Here is a 23,604-nt window from a genome sequence, read left to right on the forward strand (position 1 = left end):
TTTGGGAGATTTTTATTGAGCCCGCAAAGAGGGGCAATGTGCGGGTCTCTCCAGAATCTCCATCTCAGCTTCTTTTCTTTTCTTATTTTTTTGCCTTTGAGGGTATTTTGTTATTCCAGCACCGATAATGAGCTGGCACGGAGAATGAGAAGATCAGGAATTAAAAGACAAAATAAAAACGACAAGAGAAGCTACCTGAAATCAACCTTCACACATTCTCAATTTACATACAAACTCTTTTATTATGCCAAACGCTTTTTTTTCGGGAGAGAGATTAACTTGAATTCGAGGAAGAAATTCTCTCCTCAAAAACTAACACCATAAATGTTAATAATTACTTCGCGTTTGCCTCCGCATCGTAAGTTTTCTGTCTTTACCTGAGCGAGGTGAAAAAAGATATCCTCGCTGATATCATCTCAACTCCAGCATATGGGCTATATTTTAATATTTTCCCATCCATTTGCCTCTTGGGCACAGACTTTATGGAAATTTCTAGGAGCTGAAAGCAATAAAAATTTTGATTTTGTTCACTGGAAAATACTTCAACGTGATTTAAGTGATAATATTGTGCGAGAGATGCTTGGAATTTGTACCAAAAGCTGAGAGAAGCTTCTCCGCGGTATTTAATTTAATATGGTTGTCATTAGTGTAGCACCACACAGAAGCTGATTAAATATATATACTTTTAGTGGTTCCGAGATGAGACTATCTCCCAGAAAAACCCCAAACACTTGTTACCAGAGCAATTTTTGTATCAAAATTTATTCTCTCAACTTCAGCGCACTAAAAGTAACAAGATAAAAATTTGTAGCCAGTCGTGTTAATCTTTTTCTTGTAACCGAGATTATGTCATGGAAATGGAGCAAAAGGGCTCCGGATAAAGCATCTCTGGATGCTGTGGAAGCGAGTTTGAAAGTCAGGAAGGTTTTTGTTGATTTATTCTCACGAAAAAAAAGAAGAAAATGTCACGAATTTTGAGATTTATTTGAAGAATTTTAAGTTAGAGGGTTAAATACCGTCAATTGGGGTTTGATTGGAGTGGTATGGGGTTAGGAAGATTTGAGATATTTGAGATTTGAGAATTTCTAAGCTTTGGATAATTTATCTCAGAATTTATAACATTTTATCCTAAAATTCTCTCGTTTAACAATTTATTTTATAATTTTTAACGATTTTGTTCTTGAATTTATAGCATTTGACGATTTTTTCAAAGATTCTTAACGTTTGGTTTGGAAAAATAAAATTATTCACATTTGGGCCAACGTATGACCCAAAAAACGTGAAAGGGTTAATGAATTTGGAACAATTTATGATTGAATTTTTAAGATTAGATAAATTTTTAAGGTTCGATTGGACTACTTTTTTTCAATTCTTACTGTTTAATGCAGTGATGAATTATGTATTAAAATTCACCCCTTTTGATGGTATTCTTTCATTTTAAATTTTCACCCTAAAAATCCATTTCTTTAAGATTTTAAAAAAATAAAATTTAGATAAAAAATCTTTTTTTATTATTGAAAAATAAATCAAAAATCAATTTCTCAACAAATAATTTGTGATCAAATCTCCCGCTAGTCTCTTTGAATAAATTCCCATCGTCCTTGCAACTACCATACGCATTGAGATACAATGCAATGGTACACGGTGGAAGCTGAGGGAGAACAGAAGGAGCGAGATGCTTGAGAGGGAAATTAAAAGATTCCACGGGTGTTAAAATGCCGTGGAATATTCTCATTTGATTATCAGTGGAGTTGAAAAGAAAATAATTAATTAGTTAATTAACAAGCAATTGCCCGTGTATTGTGTGCCTCCCAGAATCTCTTGTGTGCGCACCCTGACTCTTCCTCTTGTTTCAAACCTCCACTGTGCCGTCTCCACCAACAGACTAATCGACAATTTACTTAATCACGCATGCAAATTTATACGTAAAACTCTCAATTCTCATGCCATCGCGTCCTCCGCACAAGTCAAATTAAGAAAGAAAAACCACCACCGATGAGATTTCCGCGCGCGGTGTGTGTTTTTCGGGTGAGAGATGGCTCCTGCTGATGGGATCCTCTCAAGAAGGGGACTCGGTTTTTCACCCAGGGGAAGAGGCGGAAAATGCGCGCCAAGAAGACAGAGGGAAAGACAGAGAGATATCCCCCCAGAGACATGGCTGATTATCTGATTAGGTTGTCTCGGTGCAATCCATTTGAAAGTTATTGCGCGCACTTGGTGCCTCCGGTCCATTTGCCCCGTTGTGTGCGCGCATTCGACTTTGCATCTTTCGTATATCTCACGTAGTTTGAGCTTCTCAACTATTATGTGCTGTTTGGAGACATAACTTCATGTGGAGGCAGCATAAAAAGAAAAGAAATCCCCCCAAACGACCACACACGGCGTCCACATTAAAGCTTAAACATTTCCATCCACCTCCACACACTCTCTCTTCCATTCTTTTCCACGTTCTGGACCCACAGGGTCGGCCTCAAGCTCCCATCTCTTTCCCTTCTCCAAAGAAGTATCCTTTGAAAAAAAATCTTCCACTTTGAAATCTTGCTGAAAATCCTTCAAAAACAATTTAAAAAGAAAGAAAAAGATGTGAAAAGTGTGATGGATGAGGAAATTGGACAAATTACAGTGTTGACACCTCCACACATAGGGTTATGTGGGGCCACCACATCAACAAGAGAGGATCTTCGTTGTGCATAAGATCTGTGTGAGAGAAAATTGACCGCACGAAAAGGGAAGGAACGGAGAGGGAGAGAGACAGTGAAATCCGACAAATCACAAATAAATCGCACGACAAAGTGTTGAAAGTCCACTTTTCTGCATGGCATATAAATTCCTCGTCGTCTTCCTCTCGCCAGTGGAGCGCAAAGGAGATGGCTAAGAAAAAAAGGCGAACCATTCGGACATTCACAATTTATTATCCAATTTACAAATGAAACCTTATAGTCACAGAAAAGAGCCTCAAGATATTCTGCTGCTGCTGTTCTCCTTCCTTTTTCCCTTCTTCCTCGATTTTTTTTCTTACCACTCCGCAAGAACTTCTCGTGAAGAATCTTTTGCATCCTGAGAAGTGGAAAATTTCATTAATATTTGCATGAAAATTTCAAGGAATATTGAGGAAAGTTTTATTAAAAAGGAGATTTTCTCTATAAATGTTTTGAAGTCAAAAATTCACGTGAAAAACTACGAGATTATATATTAAGGAAGTATACATAATTCGTAGTTTTTCTACATTTTTAATTAATGAGATTGAGCAACAATATTCGGGCCAAAATTAGCCTAATATCTTTATTTTTTATACCTTTGAAGATTCTTCAATAGAAACAAAAGAAAAAAATACTGTGATGCGACCAGACGCCTCCATTACATATAGCTCCTCTATTTTGTAGTACAGTGGAGACGCCTGGTAGTTAATTTATACCTACATTTACTTGTTATTCACTTCTATATAATTAAAAAAAAATTATTATATATTATTGGTACTAACCTGGCGCCTCCATTGCAACCCATTCCTTATTTTTTAATGCAGTGGAGACGACTGGTGGTTTTTAAAAATCCTTCTACAAAACACTTAAAAATTTTAATTTTTCTTTTTATTTGCTTAAAATAATTCCCAGAAATTTATTTTTTTTTTTTTGATTTTTAACATGAAAATAAAAAAAATCATAAAAAATCTCTCAATTTTGCAATGAAATTTTCAATAAATTCCCGACTCTGTGCCGAAGCCTTAATGCCCAAGGGGAGCTTCTATATATGTATGGGGAAGAGCCCTCATGGATGCACACAGTGAGGTGAGATCAATATCAGACGGTGGAATCGCATTGGTTTCAATTTCCACTCAAAGTGTTTTGGCGAGCTTCTTGTCCTGCGTGAAGTTATTATTCCTCCCCAAAGGATCATTTAACTTCTTTGCACTTTGCATTGGTGCATAAATTGTATGGACAACACCCACGTGATGTTGTCAATAAATTCCCTTATCTCGCACCACAATTTTCCTCCATCATACCCACACTAGGTGATTACACTAAATCTTCGCGCGGTGTCAATTGATACGGGGGAACCTTCTAAATTTTCGGTAATTACCCATCTCTCCCGAAAATAAAACAAACCAAAAAAAAAGGAAAAGAAAATAATAAAAGAGAGCCCGTGAGAGTTGAAGGGAAGAACCACCAGAATGTCTAACAGACGAGGAATGTCTTGGCGCGTCCAAAGAAAAGAAACGAGTCCAAGAAGAAAAAAAAATACCAAACACCATAACACGGGGATTAATTAAAATAATGCCAAGCCACACAAGTGGCCAATCAATTGAGACTATAAATTTCAGACTAATTAGTTTTTTCCTCTCCACTCCTTTTGAATCCGGAGACAACAGAGTGAGAGAGAGAAAATAAAAGAAATCTTCATCGATTCTTTGATGAAAACTTCCCTTTTTGCATCTCATTAATTCGCCCATTCATCCGATATACGCATGAGAAGAGTAATATGGGCGATGTATTAGATGTGGCTCTAATGAGGGGAAGGGAGATGGAGACAATTTAGAGTTATTTGAACAAAGAAAAATTTAGGAGATAAACTCATTTGAATAACCCGCGCTACTGGTTAAATTCATCTCAAAGAAGCTGGGAGTCGAAGAGTCGCCAACTTAATGAGTACAGTGTGAGACGATTGCAGTGAAAAAAAATCAGTTTTACTTGAGAAACTTGATAGTTGGTTAAAAAAAATGAATTAAATCTGACAGATGTCATTTTCAAATTTTGAGTGTTTTATGTGCATAACTTAAAAGTTCTAATATTATGTTTAAATTCTGAAGCAATCCTTAATTAATTAGTCTGTGAATAATAACAGAAGATTTTGACAAATGTCATAATGAAATTTTTAAATTTTCAAAATTCTTATTGTAACTGAAATAAATAGCTTTGATGAGAAGGAGATAAATTAAATAATATTCTGCAGACGATAAATGTCACAAACTGTCAAAATCCACACTGTAACAAAACTCAAATTTAAATGTCAAAAAATTGTCAAAGGAAAAACAACTGTCAAAATAGAACAAATGTCAAAAATTAGCTGTCAAAATTTCAAATTTCATGAATTTTAAAGTTTAAATTTAAGTTCTGACAAAACTTAGACTTACAAACTCTTCTTCTTCATTCTAAGGTCACATAAAACATTAGCTAAGGGCCAATAAATAGATAAAACATTAACACTGACATTGAAAACTACTAAAAAGGGCAAAGTCTTACGTACAATATTTCATTCACCCATCCCGCGTACTTTCCCGCATTTTACACTTAATGTTTCAAAGAAAAATCCATATATGCTTCCAAGCTCGACATTTTATGCTCTTTTGGCTACAGCATAACTACAAAAGTGCATTCGAAAGGCAAAAGAGTTGAATGCCGTAAATTCATCACATAAGAGACGCGCAAAGTGCAGGCACCCTTGCTGCGAGCAAAATGTTGCGAAAAATCAAATAAAACCCTACCTATGTATATATAAATGAAGGCTAAAAAAAGCAGAAGAAGGAAACCCAAAACGATCACCCAACAAGCGGAGAATAAATAAATTTTCCATCCATTCAAAATCCATAAACACCTTCTCGGGTTTTGGTGGAGGAACTTTATTCGATGTATTTGGAATTTATTTGTGTGTGCAAAAAAAAAGTACAGAGAGAAGGATTGTAAAAGGTCTGCAGCACCCTCCCCCCGTGTAGCAATCGCGCGGCAAAAGTGCTGCAGCAGGGCAACAAGAGGCGAAGTTATGTGTGGTGCCTTGAGTGCATTTGCTTGTAATGGACCTTCTTCACAGCGTGTTTTTAAGGGTGAAACAAGGCCGAAAACCAATTCTTGATCCATCTCTCAACAACAATGTTACCCAAAGTCAATTGTTTAACTGTGTTAACTACATTCGATGTATATTAACACAACTTTTACTATAAAATTCATCCACAATACTTTATTATTGTAACATGAGAAAGTCTCATAATTTGTATTGTAGAGGTAAAATGTTGTTTAAGGAAATTTAAACAAAAATGATTCGGAAGTTTTTAAAATTTCTCTACTGGTGGTAATTTTCAGTGTATACAACCAATAATTTAATGAATTTATTTTTAAACAATGGGGTTGATAAGTGGGAAGCACTAGGCGCCTCCATTTAATATTTTTGGGGTGAATTTTAAGCAAGTGGAGGCGGAGGGTAAAAGCAAGTATTTTCTTTCTTAAATTTTAACTGTTTTAGAAGCTTAGAAGGATAAGGAGGCGCTAGGTAAAACCAATCAATTTTATTTGAATTTCTAACTGACTTAAAAATAAACAAGTGGAGGCGCCGGGTAAAACAATTTTTCTTTTTATTTTTATTCTTCAACAAAATGATCGAAGTATGTACTTCAATAAAATTGATAGAATGTATCGGCTTCTTTCCACTATTTGAATTAGTCAAATCAATTCAACTCAAATCTATAAATTAAATCAGCGTAATTTTTATTGCAAAGTAGTTGCAAACCATGGAGAATCGTGTGTTTTACAAAATCCATTAATCGTCTCCCCGCCGTCATAACTACATACATATTAAGACCTGAGAAGACACACGAAAATATCGCACAAAGCCCTGCACAAAGCAAACACACGACGTATAAAAGAAAATCATCTCACGGGTGGAAAATTTTAATGAATAAATCTTTTAATGTGTTTTGTGAGCAGCTGCGTACAAGGAGAATTTTCGCATTTAAGAAGGCACAATTTGCGATAAAAGTACAAAGCGTGTCATAATTAATTTCTCTCTCCTCTCGCTCTCCCTGTATTAATAGAAAATCCCCATTATTTACAAAATCAATCTATTAAACAACATCTATTAGCTGCTCATACGCGTTGGAAGGAAAATAATACAATAATATGAACCCATTACAATATTTATATTCCACCGTATACCATGCGAGAAGGCAAACGCACTTGGCAATTTGCATTTCACTTGATGGATTTGATGGAAATAATCGGGCTGCGGTGCGTAGCTATATATGTATATATTTATTTGCATATAGAATGTTTCATGTGAAAAAATAATAAATCATTGGTGGCTACAGCTGGAGAAATTGTGGAATAATCTCTCACCATTTTGCACCCCAATTCATTGGGATTTTTTCATCCATGAGGATGCGCTCTTGACTTGTTGATTAACCCCAATCCAATGGAGATTTATATTAAATTAAATTGAGACGCAATTCTTGGTGGATTGCGTGTAGGAAAAAAAAAATAAGAAAATATAATGCGTAGAAACTCTGTTAGAAAAAACATGTTCTTCATGGGTCAATTGCTAGGCACGCAGGGCGCTGGACTGAAAGTCTTCGGTTCGAATCCTTTTTAGGAACTTTTTTTTTTTCTTCAAAATTACAAGTTTGTCTCTCAATTTAGTTCATGTTGAGGCATTTGGCGCCATTAATAAACGAATGAACTTTCAATAAGACAATTGCACTGATTTTATCACCTCCCATTCTCGCGGCATTCATTCATTCACTCTACTCTCAAAGGAAAAGAGACATCTCTCTCTCGGCATTTTGCATTTTACCGCGCAATTTACAAATGCAATTCAATGGGTTCAATGCGCAATAATATCAATGTCGAATGTTTGTCGTTTTGTTAATTTTTTTCTTCTGCTGCTACTGCTGTTCCATTCACGGGAGAATATTACAATGTTAAATTGGGAAAAAAAGAAAAGACTTGTTGGGTGTTTAGGAGGATCGATAGAGTAATTCCTACTAGATGGGTAACAAGTGCAAGGCGTATACAACTCAATTTGAATTCATGCATCGGTGTGTCCCCAAGTTGGGGCTCCTCGTTGTGTGTCTCTCTTGTGTGGTGGCACACAAAATGGCAAGATGGAGAGGAGTTGGCAATAAATTCATTCGATCAATTACAATTCAGCCGCATTCACTGACTGGCATGCAACTTAGCCTTGCCTCAGTCATGTTGTCGGCGTCGGTGCTCCTTTTCCATGTGCGTGTGGCATCGGGAAGATACGGAAACTGGCAATACTGCCTTCATCCGATAACGTCGGTAGCTACAAAATTCCCGCACCACTGCTATAGGCCTCTCTACATGGCACCCCCTCTCCCCCTGCATTTGCAACCCTTCTATCCTTCAACCACCCACCCACCCACCAACCCCTTCCACTTTATCCTCTGAGTATGTGGTGCTCACATGAGAGGACATTTTGCGGCCGACACAGAGGTGCAGTTTCGGGCAACATACATCAAGTTCTGCCGTCCTTATTGTAGTCACAGACGCGCCACAAGGCAAGACGTATGGGTAGAAGATGGATCCGATGTGCAGCCGTAAATTACTTTGGGGTGCTGTCATGTCCCATATCGAAAGGCTTCCTCACACGAACTACATACCTACATACATATTGAGGAAAAGCCAACTAACCACCCAACAATGTCGCCAATCAAAACCCATACTGTGTGACCGAAAAGACGTCCAGACATCCCCAAGTGTCTCATCATGCATTCTCAACCCCCTTAAAATGAAATGAATGAGGGAGGTGTAGGAAATTCATTTGCAATCCCTATGTAAATGTTTATTTGTTTAAAAAATCCTTGTTTAGAAAATCTTAAAAAAAAGTACTTATTTCAAGTCTAAAATAAAATCCCAAACGAAAAAAAGGACTAATTGCTAGATTTAAAAGAATAAAATTTATGGGTTTCCTAAAGATCAAATTTTCGGTCTTAAGCTCGGTTAGTTGTAGGCCCTGAGGAAGGACTAAAATATTCCGAAACGTCGGCCTTTACTAACAAATTTAACTAACCGAGCATAAAACTAAAACTCCGATCTTTAAAAGACCCATTCATTGTTCACGGTCAAGTCTACATTCAAGCCTAAAAGAATTTTTCAGTCTTCGCCAAAAAATTCAAAATATTTGTCAGACAAACACCCTTTGGTAATAAAAAATTGCAGATTTTGTGCAATATAAACTACGTATAGCTTCACTTGGAAGCTATCAGACAACAATTCCGTGTGTAATAAATGGTTAACAGAGCTATTTACATTTTCCCCCGTTTTTTTTTTTTTTTCATTTACAATTTTATACCCAAAGCTCCCACAGCAGACATTTTTAATTCACATTTAAGAGCTCAATATCAATTTACTGGGTGTACTTTATTAACATTGTTATTAGTTTTGGCATTAATCGCAATGGATATGCTGCTGCTGCCGCTTAAAGGTCCCTCTACGGCAGTTCCCATGCAAGCCACAGAAGCCTTTATGGTCAATCAATGCACGGCAATTGCGGGGCTTTTTTGCGCCCATGCGAAATGGGCAGCGAACACTCCAATAATAGCAATAATAATACAATTTTAAATTAATTTGTATATCGCCTTGTGGCTGGGGCATCAGTGCGGGATGTTTAAATATAATTTTATGGTTGCGGCTGATGGCTTGATTATGATTGTGGAAGAAATTATTTCGATCTGCGCGGGTTTTTTTTTTACTCTCTTCCCATTCAATGAATTTTGCTGATGCTTTTTTGCAATCAAGGATGTAATTTAAGAGTTTCAAAGGAGAGAGAGAGTCAGGTGGTGTGAATGGAGGGATTTTCATGGGGGGATTAAATTGAATTTTTGATGGAAGGGGATGTTTTCCCGCGCACGGGGGTTGAATTTCGGGGAATCGCGCACGATACACGGCGATGGACAAGGGCTGATAAGACAGGAGCGCGCTATTTGGGCACTGACATTCATGCATACGGAGGAAGTGGAGAAAACAATAAATACATCAAGCTAAGCGGTGTGGGGGTGGTTCCATGCGAAAGGGGGTGGCTTTTCATAAAACATTCACGTGGAAATTGTCGCGCGCGGGAGATACGGTGAGAATGATGAATATGTTGTGAGTGGTGGGTGATTGAAAGTATTATTAATGAGCGTTTAAGTGACATGTCAGAAAATAATTTTGAGGTCATTTCTTCCTCATTTTTATTCCATTTCAACCCTCTGTCCCAAATTTACTTCAACACAAATTTTTTTTATGAATGAAAAATGATTTCTTTGCTTGGAAAATTTTTCATTTTCTTCCTGATTTTCCATGATCTTCAATTCAATGAAGCAATCACAAAGAAAAGGCAACGCTTTGTCTACACAGAGGTATTTTATTATGTACTTTACTTTGAGACAAATTCAATTAGCTTAACGTGGTAATCATGTAGTAACGTTCTCACATTGCCAATTACAGTCAATTTAATTACAAATCGAACGATCTAAAGATGGAATTACCACAATGATGACAATAAATTCCTTAAGCTAAATCCACACACACACATATTGTCCCCCAGCTGAAGGAAGATTTCTTAGAGTGAAGAACGAGAAAAAATACCTACAGTGGGACATTCCAATTGCAAAGAATTCACATCTTCTTGTTCTTTGCCAATGCAACTCACAGCAAAAGGCCCCCAAAGCTCCATATTGCTTGAAGTTTTGCCCCAAAAAGAGACAAAAAAAAAAGAAAAGAAAAAAAGGCGCGTCGGAATGTTTATGGGGGAAGAGGTAGTAAATTCTTTCAATTAATATTTATGGAATAAATTACAAAGGTACCACACATATTACAAATAACAGTTGGAGAGTGACTTAATTAATATTGTTAAACAAAAATGGAATATGATTTCTTTCGCATTGCCACACACACATCTTGTTGGGCAATTAGGAGGAACAGTAAAAATATTTGTTTTCACGTTGTTTCTCTTAATTAAATTGTGAAGATATCTTTTTTTATTTTAACAACTTCTTGAAGTTATGACCATTTTTTATTTGAAGCTTCGGTGATTTGCCAGGAAGTTTTAAGAGTGGCATCCACCAAACCCTTTAGGGCAATTTTGTATTCATTTTTAACCTCATACAGACAGATTGTGAGATGAGAAGGATTTTTTCTTGAAATGAATTGCAATTTTTAGAAAAATGTATTGTTCAAGAATGATTCTTAATAATAAAATTAAATATTATAAGGAAGAATCATAGCTAATTAATTTAAGAAAAAAACTTTTTTTTAAATATAAGAGACTATCAAAATAAATCTCTTCAGAATAATTCTAAATATTTTTTTTTTCTAAAGAATCTTAATTTTTCTTTGATTTTTTTTTCATTCACAAGAAGAACTTTTTTTTGTTTGAAAATACCAACAGGAAATTCTCAATGTCTGGGCACACGAATATCTTGTCCAGCACACATAATATGCTCCCATAAAAAGGAGGAGAATTTATAAATAATAAAATGGAGTCTAATTTTTCAATCATTAGCAATATAGTGCCTCGTAATTCTTCCATCTTTCAGAACCATCTCCCTGTTTCCCTTTTGTTGATTTTCATTCAATATTATGGGGTCTTTTCAATGGACGTGTGTGGCACAGTTGGGTGGATTGTAAAGTGGAGGCAAAACAATAACTATCTTGGGATCACAAACAGACATAAAAGCAAAGATTTAAGTGCTCCCCTGGGGCTATTGGGAGAGTGTCATGGGACATGGGTATACAAAAGCAAGAGGAGGAAACCGAATTGGGGTCCATTTGGAAGTTTTTTCTGAAAATTAACAGCTTTGTAATCAAATTAAAATGAAACGTAACTTTCGTCACTATTCTGTCTCTCTAGTTTTTTGCTCTTAAGTACCTACATACATAATATTTTATGTATATACATAGGTAGTTCCTCCAATAATATAGGTAGCAATAAAAGGGGATTTCCGGTGTGCAAAAACACCAGCTTCTGGCTAATTCTGACTGAATGAATAAAGTTTATAAGCTGAATTTGTCAGCAGAAATCCTTGAAGAATTTTACACACTCTTCAATTTCACAACAACACCTGGTTTTGTGTGCTGAGGGGGACTGTATGTATATGGTGATGGTGGAATTAAGTTAAAGACTCGATGACAAACTTGGCAAAAACAAACCATCAATTGCGCCAAATGACTCTCTTGGCGCGGAAGGTCGTCCCCCAAAGCACGACGATGGTTTGTTGGTATGAAGAAACTTCGTTTGGGGAAGGAGCGCGCGGTGAGTGCAATAAAAAGCGGGAGGAAGGCAAAAAAGCACAAATATTTTATTAAGTATTTATCCGGACTTTTATATTATCTCTCCTCACAAGCACTAAACTCATTTATTGGGGCGTCATTAAATTTTTAATAGTTGACCATCGTGATTTGATGACTATCTCTCTCCAAGTCTCCACGTTTTTACTTTTATTCCACACCGCGACATACCACCCTGAAATCTCAAAGTTCAAAGGAAAAAGAACTACAGTCCAACACATGACGCATCTCAAGGGATGTGGCCACAAGAAAAAACGTTTTTCTGGCACAGACTTGAGAGAAACAATAAAGAGCTAAAAAAACTAAGCAAAGGCAATGATTCAAATGCAGTGACAATAATTATAACATTAATGTCTCCTTTCTGTCAACTGAAACTTTTAATATTTTTTTTATACATACACTGTACTTCATCTTCTCCCCCTAAATGGCAAACATGCGGCCGCACCGTAAACAAGGCACTTACGCTGTGTTTTACACGAGTCAATTGATCAACAACACTTTGGACAAAGAACAAAATCCACCGCCTAATCTCATGTTGAAATCATTCTGCTGCAAGGAGACATTGTAAATGAGACGTTAAACAATCCATTTATTAATCTGCATTTGCAATTTTCCCTCCTTCAGGCCCAAATGTCATTACATATCGCGTCTTTGTTAATATTATATATTGCCCTTCGTCACATATTATGGGGAGTGTGAGGAAAATTCACAAACTCCACCAGAGACGGATATTTAATAAGCTTTTTCATGTTTTCAACAAATATGAGCTTTCAATTTATGTATTTTTTAGATTTTGTTTTGAGTAAAGAAAAATTTATTTTCTTTACTTCTTTTGAATATTTTGATCACGATAAAAATTTAGGGTAACAGAAAGCGGTCAAAAATAATTCTTTAATATTTCCAGCGATGTTTCGACTAATGCAAAATAATCATCTAACAGTTTAAAAATCAAAATAATCAAATTGTAATGAATGAAGAGGATATTTTTACATAATCGAGGTCATAGTTTTACAGGAAAGCTATCAGTCATGTTTGTTGATTTTTTTTTTTAACAATTTTCTGTGTTTTTTACGCTTTTTTATTTAAAACATATCGTTCGTACTTAATTTCTTCTCAAGCTATTTCATCATTCTACATTTTCCAATCTCTCTTGTCTAGTCTTGAGCCCAGAAAAATCTTCAATTAACCCCTTTTCAAAGCAATTTAGCCCCGTAAGAAACATTCCCAGCTCTCGTCACTTACGCACTTTCAATCCCTTTCAAACAAATACTTAACCCTTTCATGCCTTAATCTTTTAATCATTAATTCCCTTCGCAGTGCATTTCTCGTCACTCTTCCATCGCATTTTGGGCCCAAATGATGGCGCGAATGACTTCTAAGCGAGACTTTTCGCTGCACTTTTAGTTAGTCTTTGGGCGTGGAAAGTGACGAAAAATGAATGCCACATTTGTGTGCTATTTAGTGTCACACACGAGACATATTTATGCGTCTCCATGCTCTTTTCTTGTGGATAAGGATGAGTTGGGTGGTGGTGAGAAATGAGTTGATTTATCTCCCATCTGTGGGGCATTTCTCCGGAAGAAAATTTTTCCTTTAGCTGTGGATGTTTTGCCTCTTGGTGCGCGGGGTGCGTAAGATGGCATCATTAGTGAGAAGGTGGAGATAACACTTTTGCCACAAATTCTTCTATTTCAATATTTATTTTTAGCAAAATTCCGTTTGGCCTAATGACGTGAGAAGGACGCGTGTTTCAGAGAGAATTTTGAGGAGAAGAATTTTTGTGTAAAATTTCTTCAATATGTGATTTCTTTTTCTTCGCACATTGCGCGGCTTCTTCGTTGGGTTGTCAGGCTAATTGATGGTGGAATCTACATACGCAGAATTAGTCGACAGTCCTAAAATACAGATAAATCATTTAGAAATGATTAAACGACGCTCTGTTTGCTACACGAGTGGTGAAATGTGATTAATGGACGCCTCGTAGGGTGTTTGCGCGCGGGTATTTTCGGGACGGTGTGGAGCATTCCTTTCACATCTCGCCAGGCGTCTCCACGCACAACCAGGCGCCCCCACGGCTCATGTCTCAATCTTCAAAGGCATTTTCGGAGGATTTTTTTCTTTCGGTGAGATGACTTAATTTTAACGTCTTACGTGAATTTTGGCGTCCTCAATTGAAACGATTTCTGCAGATTCAGATGAATCAATGTTGAAATTCTTCCTAAAATTGCTAAGTTCAAAACGTGACCTCTTCCCTGCAAGTTCAATTGAAGCGTATTTCATTTCCACCAAAATAGAGTCATTAAAGGTATAATAAAATTAAATCCCTCAAAAGCCGCCAAAAAGGAATGCAAAACATTTGAAAATTCCCCTCCCTGACTTAACAGAAAACGTGCAACCCCATGGGGATGACTTAAAATCACGTGAGAGTGTGGAAATAAAGTGGTTTCAGGTTCCCCGTGAATGACTTATCGTGAGTTTTCGCCACCCTCTGCATGAACCCTCCTTGTACAGTGCCCTCATATCTCTCAATGTATCGATATGTTGACCGTATACTCCTTTTTTTTCTTCCTCATCTCACTATCGGTTTGTTCCATCGTCGTGTAAAACACAAAACAACTTACATACAGCCCTGTTCGTACCGTCAATTGGGGGGAGGTAGCTCAGCAGGGGGTTGAGTGTTGTTGTTGTGAAAAAAAAAGTCAGCAAAAATGCGATGAGGGCATTTCTGGGGGGCTCTCTGATGAATGAATAATTTATGCATTGCGTAATTAAAAGCTGCCAGAGCATGTTTTTAATTACCCCCAACACGATTCCTGATATGACTTTGATATGAAAACATTTTTTTTTTTTATTATAACACTCGTTGTCGGTTCCCTGGGAGAAATCCCCATCATTTAGTCGATCGAAAAAGAAAACCCGCATGCGAAATATGCTGAGCAAAGGAGTTGTGTACAGGTGTGAGCCTGAAATTGTGATGCAGTTGCATTGTAAAGTACAACGAAAGCTTGGAAAATATTTTTAGAGATTCAGACAAAAAAGACAAGACAAAAATATAAGAAAGTCAGACATATTTTTCCCTGAAATTTGCTAAAACTTAAAAAAAAATTAAATAAAAACTCAAAGGATAACCAGGCGTCTCCATTTTAAGTTAATTTTTAATTTAAGTGAAGTTAGTATTCAGAATTTCTTTTATAGTTTTTTTAATAAAATTTTCATTGAAAATAATAATGTTTTTGTCAAAAGTTTTCTAAACTATTTGCAATATTTCTGATTTAATTAAAAAAATCGTTTAAAAAAATATTTAAATCTAATGATATTTTCCAAATTTTCATGTTTCGTAAAACGTTAGTTCTAGTTACGGATGTTCCGTAGAACTAATTTATAAGTTTCACGTCCTGAATATCAATTTCCCGGTTTCTCATGTTCTGTCAATGATTTTTTTCTCTGAAATATATTTGTTTTATTTCTCATGTTCTGAAAAAATTATTTCGCAATTTGATGAATTTGTTTTCTAGTTTCTCATCTTTTACGGAACTATTTTTTCGTTTTTATTTTATATTCTGTGTTTGTTATGAATTATTTTTCTTTTTTATTATTTGATAGATTTTGTAATCCATTTTCTGGTTTCTTGTGTTCTGAAGATTTATTTTAATTTCTCAGCTTCTGTAGGTTTGTTTCTTTATCTCTCAGTTTCTCATGTTCTGCAGAACTGGTGACGATTCTATTGCGCTCATTGATTAATTTTTTCTTAGTTTCTCGAATTCTGTTCAACATTTTCTCAATTACTCGTGTTTTGCGAAACTTCCTAGCAATTGCGCCAATATTTTCGGCAAGGTACACGTGTAATTCAGGCTTAGAACTGTCAGCACTGAAAAGTCGTGCCTTTTTTTATGCTGCGATGCGAAAAATGAGTAACATAGATGATGAATGTTCACGATAAGGTACAGAGGGGGTTGTTCATATTTTTGTACTAAATATCAAAACGTTTAGATTCGTATCAATCGCATTGTGGGTTTCACATCATTTATGTGAAGGAAAAAAAATTAAAGTATATATAAATTGCTAATTTATTCATTTTGCACCACTATTTCGCGTTTTGTGTGCACGATACAAGGCGAAAGAGGGAAGAGGGGAGGGTTTGCCAAAGCGATGATGACTTTCATGTATGATGTGTTGATTATTTAATTTTTGTTACAAATATTCTATACTGAAACAAAGTTTATTAATTATCTCCAATTTTCTTGTTAGTCTGTATTATATATTTTTTGTTAACTTGTGGGGTTCTCGTTGAAACTAAAATATGCATTCTTGTTTGTTTTTCTTTTCGCAGGATCCAACAACGGTAGGTGTTTTGCATTTGTGAATCTCATGAATGATTTTATTCCACCATTTTGTGCAAATCAAGTAAGTTAACTCATGCAATTTCATCTTGAATACATTAATTGCTCTTGCATGCGGAATTGAGCTATTTTTGCGCCACCATCCAACAACACACGGATGGAGACAATTTAAATATAAAAAAAGAGAGCTAAATGCTCAATATTGGATTTAATTAACAGATGAATAAGATGAAAAACTTATTATGTTGCCGAGGGTTAAAAATGTTCATTTCAGGTGGAAAATATCTCGTACAGCGAGATGTGGAAAAATTAATTATTTGTGCTGAAAGATTTTTCTGTTAAAAGCAAGTAGATTGTGAATTAGAGGCAATAAGTGCGCGTAATCCCCCTGAGGGGGTTTCTTTCTTAATAATATAAAAAAGAATAATTTTCTTTTTATTAAATTTATCCAAAGAAGAGGAAGAAAAGCCATAAACATGCAAACGAATGCGTTTTAATTCGTATAAAAGAAACGCAGTCACTACACACGATAATTTCATGCATCTTTTTGTGTCTTCATCATTGCGTCTCACTCAACATTTTATAATTTTAATTTTCATTTAATATTAACTTAATTTTTTTTTATATATGATGCATTCTCGTCGCAAAATTTTTCCCTCACGACAGAGGGAAGTTCAAAAGTTGGCGCGTAACAGAAGAAGGAGAAAATTGGCTCAAAAATGCATAAATTTGCGACGGTATTAGCCATTCTTAGGCGTGTTTTTTCTCCATATTATTACTTGCTAAGTAGAGTATATTATATACATAAATATATGAGAGCCCAACATTACATATAATGCGTCTCTCTGCCTCCCCTTTTTTTGCACACCTTATACGCACATTAACTATGTATTTTTTTTTGAGTGTATATAAAAGTGTAATTAATTTAATGAATTCAAATTAGAAATTGCGAATTAACATGGGACAGGGGGGCACTTTAATCCATAGGGGGGAATGTTTTGTTCTCCTTGAGCATGAGGAAATCCACAGAAGGGGGTCTAAAATTTTAATTTTAATTATTTATTAATGCTGAAAGAATTTATGGGTGAGATTTTTGTCAGAGTGAACAACAACATAAATTCATTGTCCATTGACTTGTACTAATTTTCTCGTCTGAGTAATTCAACAGAAGGTTCTCTTGCTTTATTAAACTTTTCAGAAATTAACTCCATCCAATAAATTTATTTCACTAAATTATTTATTAGAGAAGTAAATGAAAATTTTGTAATTCAGGTAGTTGTATGTTTTGTTAACAAACTTTTATTGCATTTTTGGGAATTTCTTTTTAATCTAATTTGCTAATTTTTAACTTAAGCTTATTGATATTTCTGATTTTAACAGCTTTAATTCAAAACACATTTTTTCCCTCAATTCACAAACCACACAGAAGATACGGCAATTGTTGGAAATTGCTGAAGAAATTTTAAGGTTTTGTGAAAGAGATGTCACGTCAGATAGGGCTAACAATGATAAATGGAGTTCACATGAGACCCTTCAGTGTTACTGCCAAAGTAACTTTAAATTGTAAAGGTCTTTTTTTCTCTCACCACTCACGACACCCCCTCAATCGGAAGGAATTCACTCAAACATGATATTTTAAATTTCTCCGGGTGCACAACAATGTTGAGAAGAGAAAAAAAAAGAATTCAATTACACTCGAAGGTGTTTATTGAAACAGTCTTGTAAATTACCCATGGGAGCAATTAAGACGCCAACCAGCAATTTTTATTTACTTTCTTGGCAATTTTTTTTTGTTGCAGTATACCAATGGACTATAAAATCAATGAATTATGTGGTTAAACAGGCAAAAAGTTGCAGTAACGTATAAACAAAAAAAATTGTATGAAAATGCCCTGCACACGATAATTTTACGAGCAATACTCATGGGATATTTTTTGCATATTTATCTCCATATTAGCTCTTTAGAGGTTTTTTTTTCGCCGCATATCGACGGTAATATCGCGCATTTATGCTCTCTCACTGAGGCCAAAGGCGCGCGTGTCTCTATGCTTGCAAAGTCCCAACATTGAGCATTGATGTAAGGAAGAGAACAATAATAAGTGTTTTGTTGTTTCTTTCGTTCGGGAGAAGGCAAACTTGTGATTAGCAACTACTAAATGACTGATATTAAAAAGCGGGAGTCTCTGCTCGATGCTATCTCTGGGTGTACCTTCAGTCGCATCCCCGTGGTTGCCATTTAGTTTGGAAAGAAGCTCTCTATACGCGCTCTTCCTATCTCTCTTTGCCCATTCAGTGGTTTGTTTTACATGATCAGAGACAAACAATCTGGAATTTGTTCGCAACATGAAATTATAACGTCCACTTTTCTCAATATAGGTAGGTAGGTATAGGTACTTATTCTTCCTTCCTCCAAGATGCTCCAGACATTTTAAGGTTTTTCACAAAGTTGTTTGCAGGACAAAATGGGTCTAAAATTGTTTTATTTTAAAGATTTGAGTCAAAAAATTATTTGTTTTGGTTTATTTTCTTTATTTTTCTATTTAATCTGTTTATGTGATGCTTTAAAATTATTTTCAAGCGCTTACGGCCATCTGTCAAACTTTTTCTCTTGACAGAAACAATTGAAAATTTAATTTAAAACACGAAATAAAATTATTTATTAGTTCTAATAAAAGAAAATTTTGTTCTTCTTAAAATGAATGTAAAGATTCTATCAGTTTCTCTGGCTTTAGAATTATTTATTTAATTTTAAATTAAATTTTCCATAGCTTTCGGCTGTTTTTAACCTTCTTCCTTTCACAGAATAAATGAAATATAAAGCTAGAAAATTTCTTAGAATTTTCATTAAAAAGAGCATAAAATCTCCTGATATTCAAATGAGCTTTTCTCACTTTAAAATAAATAATTTCATATTCAATAAAAATAATAAACAATGTGTCTGGGATATCTTGCCCTTGATAATTCCTTGGGCTTTCCTTCAAACACATTTTCCCCTTCGATCGTCTTCTATTACATTTTTTTGTCCACCTTCCTCAGGGTCTCCCCGTTTCTCTGCACACCCCCCTTTCACCTTTCCCTCCTTAAAAGCCGCATTTGTCAGTCCCTTTCGAGACACGCAACCACACTCCGGAGCAGATGCAAATTATGCCAAAGCTGGCCTTCTTAATTGCCATCCACTGCACACGCATCATTCTAGCTGAGAGATATTAACACCGCGCGCAATTTTTTCTTCTCCTGGGCCTTTTAGCAATCATTTAGTCCTGAAAAATTTGTCCCAATCAACGCTTTTTGGCACACACAAAATTCTCAATAGCTCCGACACCTTGCAAATCATTTCTTAAATGTTTTCATCCATTATGTCGGTCAATTTACATTTTTTTTTCAACTACTAAATGGCCCAAAAAAACCATCATAACATCCATCGAAAATGTGTTGTTTGTAAGTGAAATCTAATATGTGTGAAAAACAGTGTAAAACTTCAGGTTAACATCAATTAAGAGAGTGATATGGGGACGAGGGTGTGTGTAGGTTCAATTTGTTGTTTGAGATTTTGTCAAGTTTACCGAAAAAATTCACATAAATAACCCACCAAACATTAATAATGTATTAGAGAGCAATTAACGTGGCAAAAAAAAGATTTATAAAGCAATGAAAGTAAAATTAGGTGTGGGTTTTAATTTACTTTGTTTTTGGGGGGTATTTTCACTGTCTTAATAAATATTTATTTTATTTAATTATTTGTTTTGCTTCTTAGTTTGTTCATTGACTTTATTTATTTTTAGAAAAAAAAATGCGAAGATTTAATAACATTCTAGAAATAGAATTTTAATTTCTTAAATGAGAATTTGAAAAGTAGAATTAATGAGTTTAAATCGATGAAGAAACAAATATTCTCTTAACATGCTACCTAATATAATATTTTCTCTCTTCCAAGAAACATTGGTAGAAGAAGCCTCGTTTGAACATAATGAATTAGCGTCCCTGTGGGAGCACAAAAATTATGCTTAATATGACATAAAAATTGTGAAAGGTGCAATTAAAAGGTCGTTCCTGGTAAAAGTAGTTAAATTGTAATAAAATGCGTATAGGAGGGAAGTAGTCAGCTCATAATTCCAATCTTCTCACTCTTCTTGTGTGTGAGCAAATAAACACAGCTGGGGAATTATATAGAAAATTCCAGTGGACGCCAATGCACAAGAGGCCACACTAACGAGACATAAATTAATTAATGCTAGGGTGTGTGCAACTATTCTATCAAGCCTGCTCTGGAGAAATTTCCTCCGCATACAGAGCGATGGTATTTGATGATATGCGAGCCCTTTTACAATAAAGTGGCCCTCTCCTGCAAAAGGGGGACGTCATATTTACTTTAATATGTATTTTTTTTTCGGGGGCGAGAATTTAGGCAAGCAGAAAAGTATAATAGCAACTGATGGTAATTGTAATGAACTGCTAATGGGTGACCGTTTTAAATATGATTGTACAACCTCTCATATTTAGGGAAGTAATAATTGCTCTTCGGCATTCCTCCTTTTTTTTTACAACATTCATTCATTTGACTTTCCCTCCTCCACATTCATGTTGCTCAATATTTATTCAACTAAAATGTCAGCAAACAAATTGCTAGGTCGAATTTTTATGTTGTGTTTAATAGCGCACCGTCTATTGGCTCGCGATTATCAGTTCTCTTTTATTTTTTTTTTCAAAGCACTTTTGCTTTCTAATCAATGCGGAAAGCATATTGTGAGGCCAAATTGAGGGGTTCAAAATCTTCTTGGCTCTCTATTAAATCAAATTTGATCAAATTCTTACAATTAGTGAAAATTTTGTAAGAAAGAATAAATTTTCCTTCTAAAAAATTTCAATAAGACGTCTTTCCTAGAAAGCTTTTGAAAATTGTTAAATTTTTTTATATAATAAAACATTAATAAAATCATTATAAATACCTACCTATTTACCTTCTAAATTATATACATACATAGCACAATAACTATATCCGGATTCAAGCATAATTCTCATATAGAAAATAGAGCCATCAATGTTTTTTCTTCTCCCTGGAACATTTATTGTCAAAAATCAAATATTCAACACCATTCCATTCTTTCCTGGCCATGCTCTAAAAATACATACCTCCACCAAAAAATTGTTTGAGAGAAATTATTTCATCTGCCTCATTTATCTTCTCTCTGTTTTTTTTTTCATGTGGAAAATATACGGCTAATAACACCTGAAAATGCCTGGAAATTTACTTTTTTCTGGGTGGAAAAAATAATTGTAACGAACGCTGATGACAATGTGGAAATCCTGCGCGCGGGGGTGGAATAATTGCTGTGTGCTATCTCCCTAATTGCTGATGACATCTCCAACAATGTGATAATGCACCTAAAGGGCGTGAGTATATTATTACAATCAAATTATATGTAATTAATTTCTATATAGATTGGGATTTGCGTGCGCTCAAATTTTAGGTCGTGCCCTCGTGCATGATAATGACGCGACCCAATTTTTATGTTTCGGTGAAGGAGGAGGTCTCAATTTATCTATTTTATTTGAAATGCAAACAAAAAATAAAATAATTTATAGAGAAAAGTGTCGAAGGGTATGTCTCTCCTGTCTCACTGAATTATGTTGAATTATGTGTCTGAATTGGATGTATTTGAGGATGATATTTCACGGGGCTGTGGTGCTTGCTAGGGTGAATAGGGAGAGAGAGCTCTTGGCAATTGGTGCGTACAGGTGATAAAGAGGCCTGAGGCAAAGAAGTAAAAATAAAAAAAAAGAAGTCAACTGTCTGTCTGTCATGCCCAACGTAGTTGTCACCTTAATTTCTTCTCTGCGATCGAAAGGCCATCATCAATGGGGCAATCCACGCGGTGAATTTATGCACACACAGAGCATAGGTAAGAACACGCGGGGAGGTGAATTCATGACATGGAGATCGGGTAATGTCTCAATTTTTATTATCTTTTGTCGTGGCTGTGCCTCACATAATTTATTTGTGGCCTTATTTGAAACAAATAGGGAATGAGAATATTTGTATTTAAGCCGCTCAGGCGGCGTCGGCTCCGTGGTCTGCGCCGGGGACTTTTGCAAAGAAGATCCCCGCGTATTTGGCGATATCAGGAGGGAAAATCAATCGGAATTGTCTCTTGGTGGTTACACACAAACCCATTGCAGCCCATGCGGTGGGCTCTCCACATTGCATTGGAAAACGGGGGAGAAGAATGGAGATGGAGAAAGAGAGATGCGAGCCCTTCTGCCCCGTCTAAAACCCATGTGGAGTCGCACAAGTGGCGCCCAAGATTTTATATATATTTTCCAAACGGGCACGACATTCCCTCCCCCTCTGCTTTTCACCTTCCTTCCTTCCCTCGTTGAACTTTTAGGTCTGGAAGTTGTGGTATAAAAAAAAATAACGTGCAGGAAGATATTGTTCAGTAATAAAATGATTGTAGTCATCGTACGATTAGCAGAACGATATACTTGCTTCCATTCTTTTTATACATATATCTACAAATGGGGTGAATAGGAATGATATGAAATGATAAGAAACAACCAGAAAGATTCTTCTAATCATTTTAGAATTAATTTAATTCATTGCAATTTTCTTGAATTTTTATTTGTAGAAATTTCCTAATTTTCCTCACGATGAAAATTGCTAAAAGCTCTGAAAATTTTTTATTTATTTATATGAATATTTTTCTCAAAGTCTGTGTGGAAAATTAGAATAGAAAAAATATTGAAATATCCATTATTTAAAATTTTCTTTAAGAGTTTAGATCCTCAAAAATTGTGTAGTTAAAGAGAGATTTTAATTTTTTTTTTGCTCTTTAAACGTTCTAGAAAAGGATTTTGTTGCCTTTTAATTATCATTCTTAACTCTTAATCTATTCTAAATATTTTTTAAACCTTAATCTATTTTTTTAAGCAAACCCATAAAACAAATATTTATTAATAAATCACCCTGATTAATTCAACAAAACTTATTTTCTATGTCTAAATTAAAATTTCCACCACAAATTCAACAAGTTTCTCCTCTACAACAAATCTAAATTAAAAAATTCCCATGTCATGGATTCCCGCATAGTCGCACAAGAATCAATAACAAGTTCTCCAATAGAGGCGAATTAATAAATAATAAAATAATCTCATTTTGCTCTTTTTTTTTTTGCTTATCTCAGTTAAAAGTTTTGTTGAGAAAACCAACAAAT

At 35.2% G+C, this 23,604-nt stretch overlaps 1 protein-coding gene across 2 annotated transcripts in view; it reads left to right on the top strand.

The window, feature by feature from the left end:
* The window catches only part of LOC129793657 (WW domain-binding protein 11), a 78,970-nt gene that overhangs the window by 46,976 nt on the left and 8,390 nt on the right, over positions 1-23,604 (top strand). The window contains exon 5 of one of the 2 annotated variants that reach the window (XM_055833827.1): positions 16,384-18,050. The exons of the other annotated variant lie outside the window; for it this stretch is intronic. Coding sequence (XP_055689802.1) covers positions 16,384-16,416 — 33 coding nt within the window. The 3' untranslated portion in view covers positions 16,417-18,050. Of the gene's footprint in view, positions 1-16,383; positions 18,051-23,604 lie in introns of those variants that run through there. 2 annotated transcript variants of the gene reach the window in all.

Source organism: Lutzomyia longipalpis, chromosome 3 (assembly GCF_024334085.1).
Source record: "Lutzomyia longipalpis isolate SR_M1_2022 chromosome 3, ASM2433408v1".
Taxonomy (NCBI): Eukaryota; Metazoa; Arthropoda; class Insecta; order Diptera; family Psychodidae; genus Lutzomyia; species Lutzomyia longipalpis.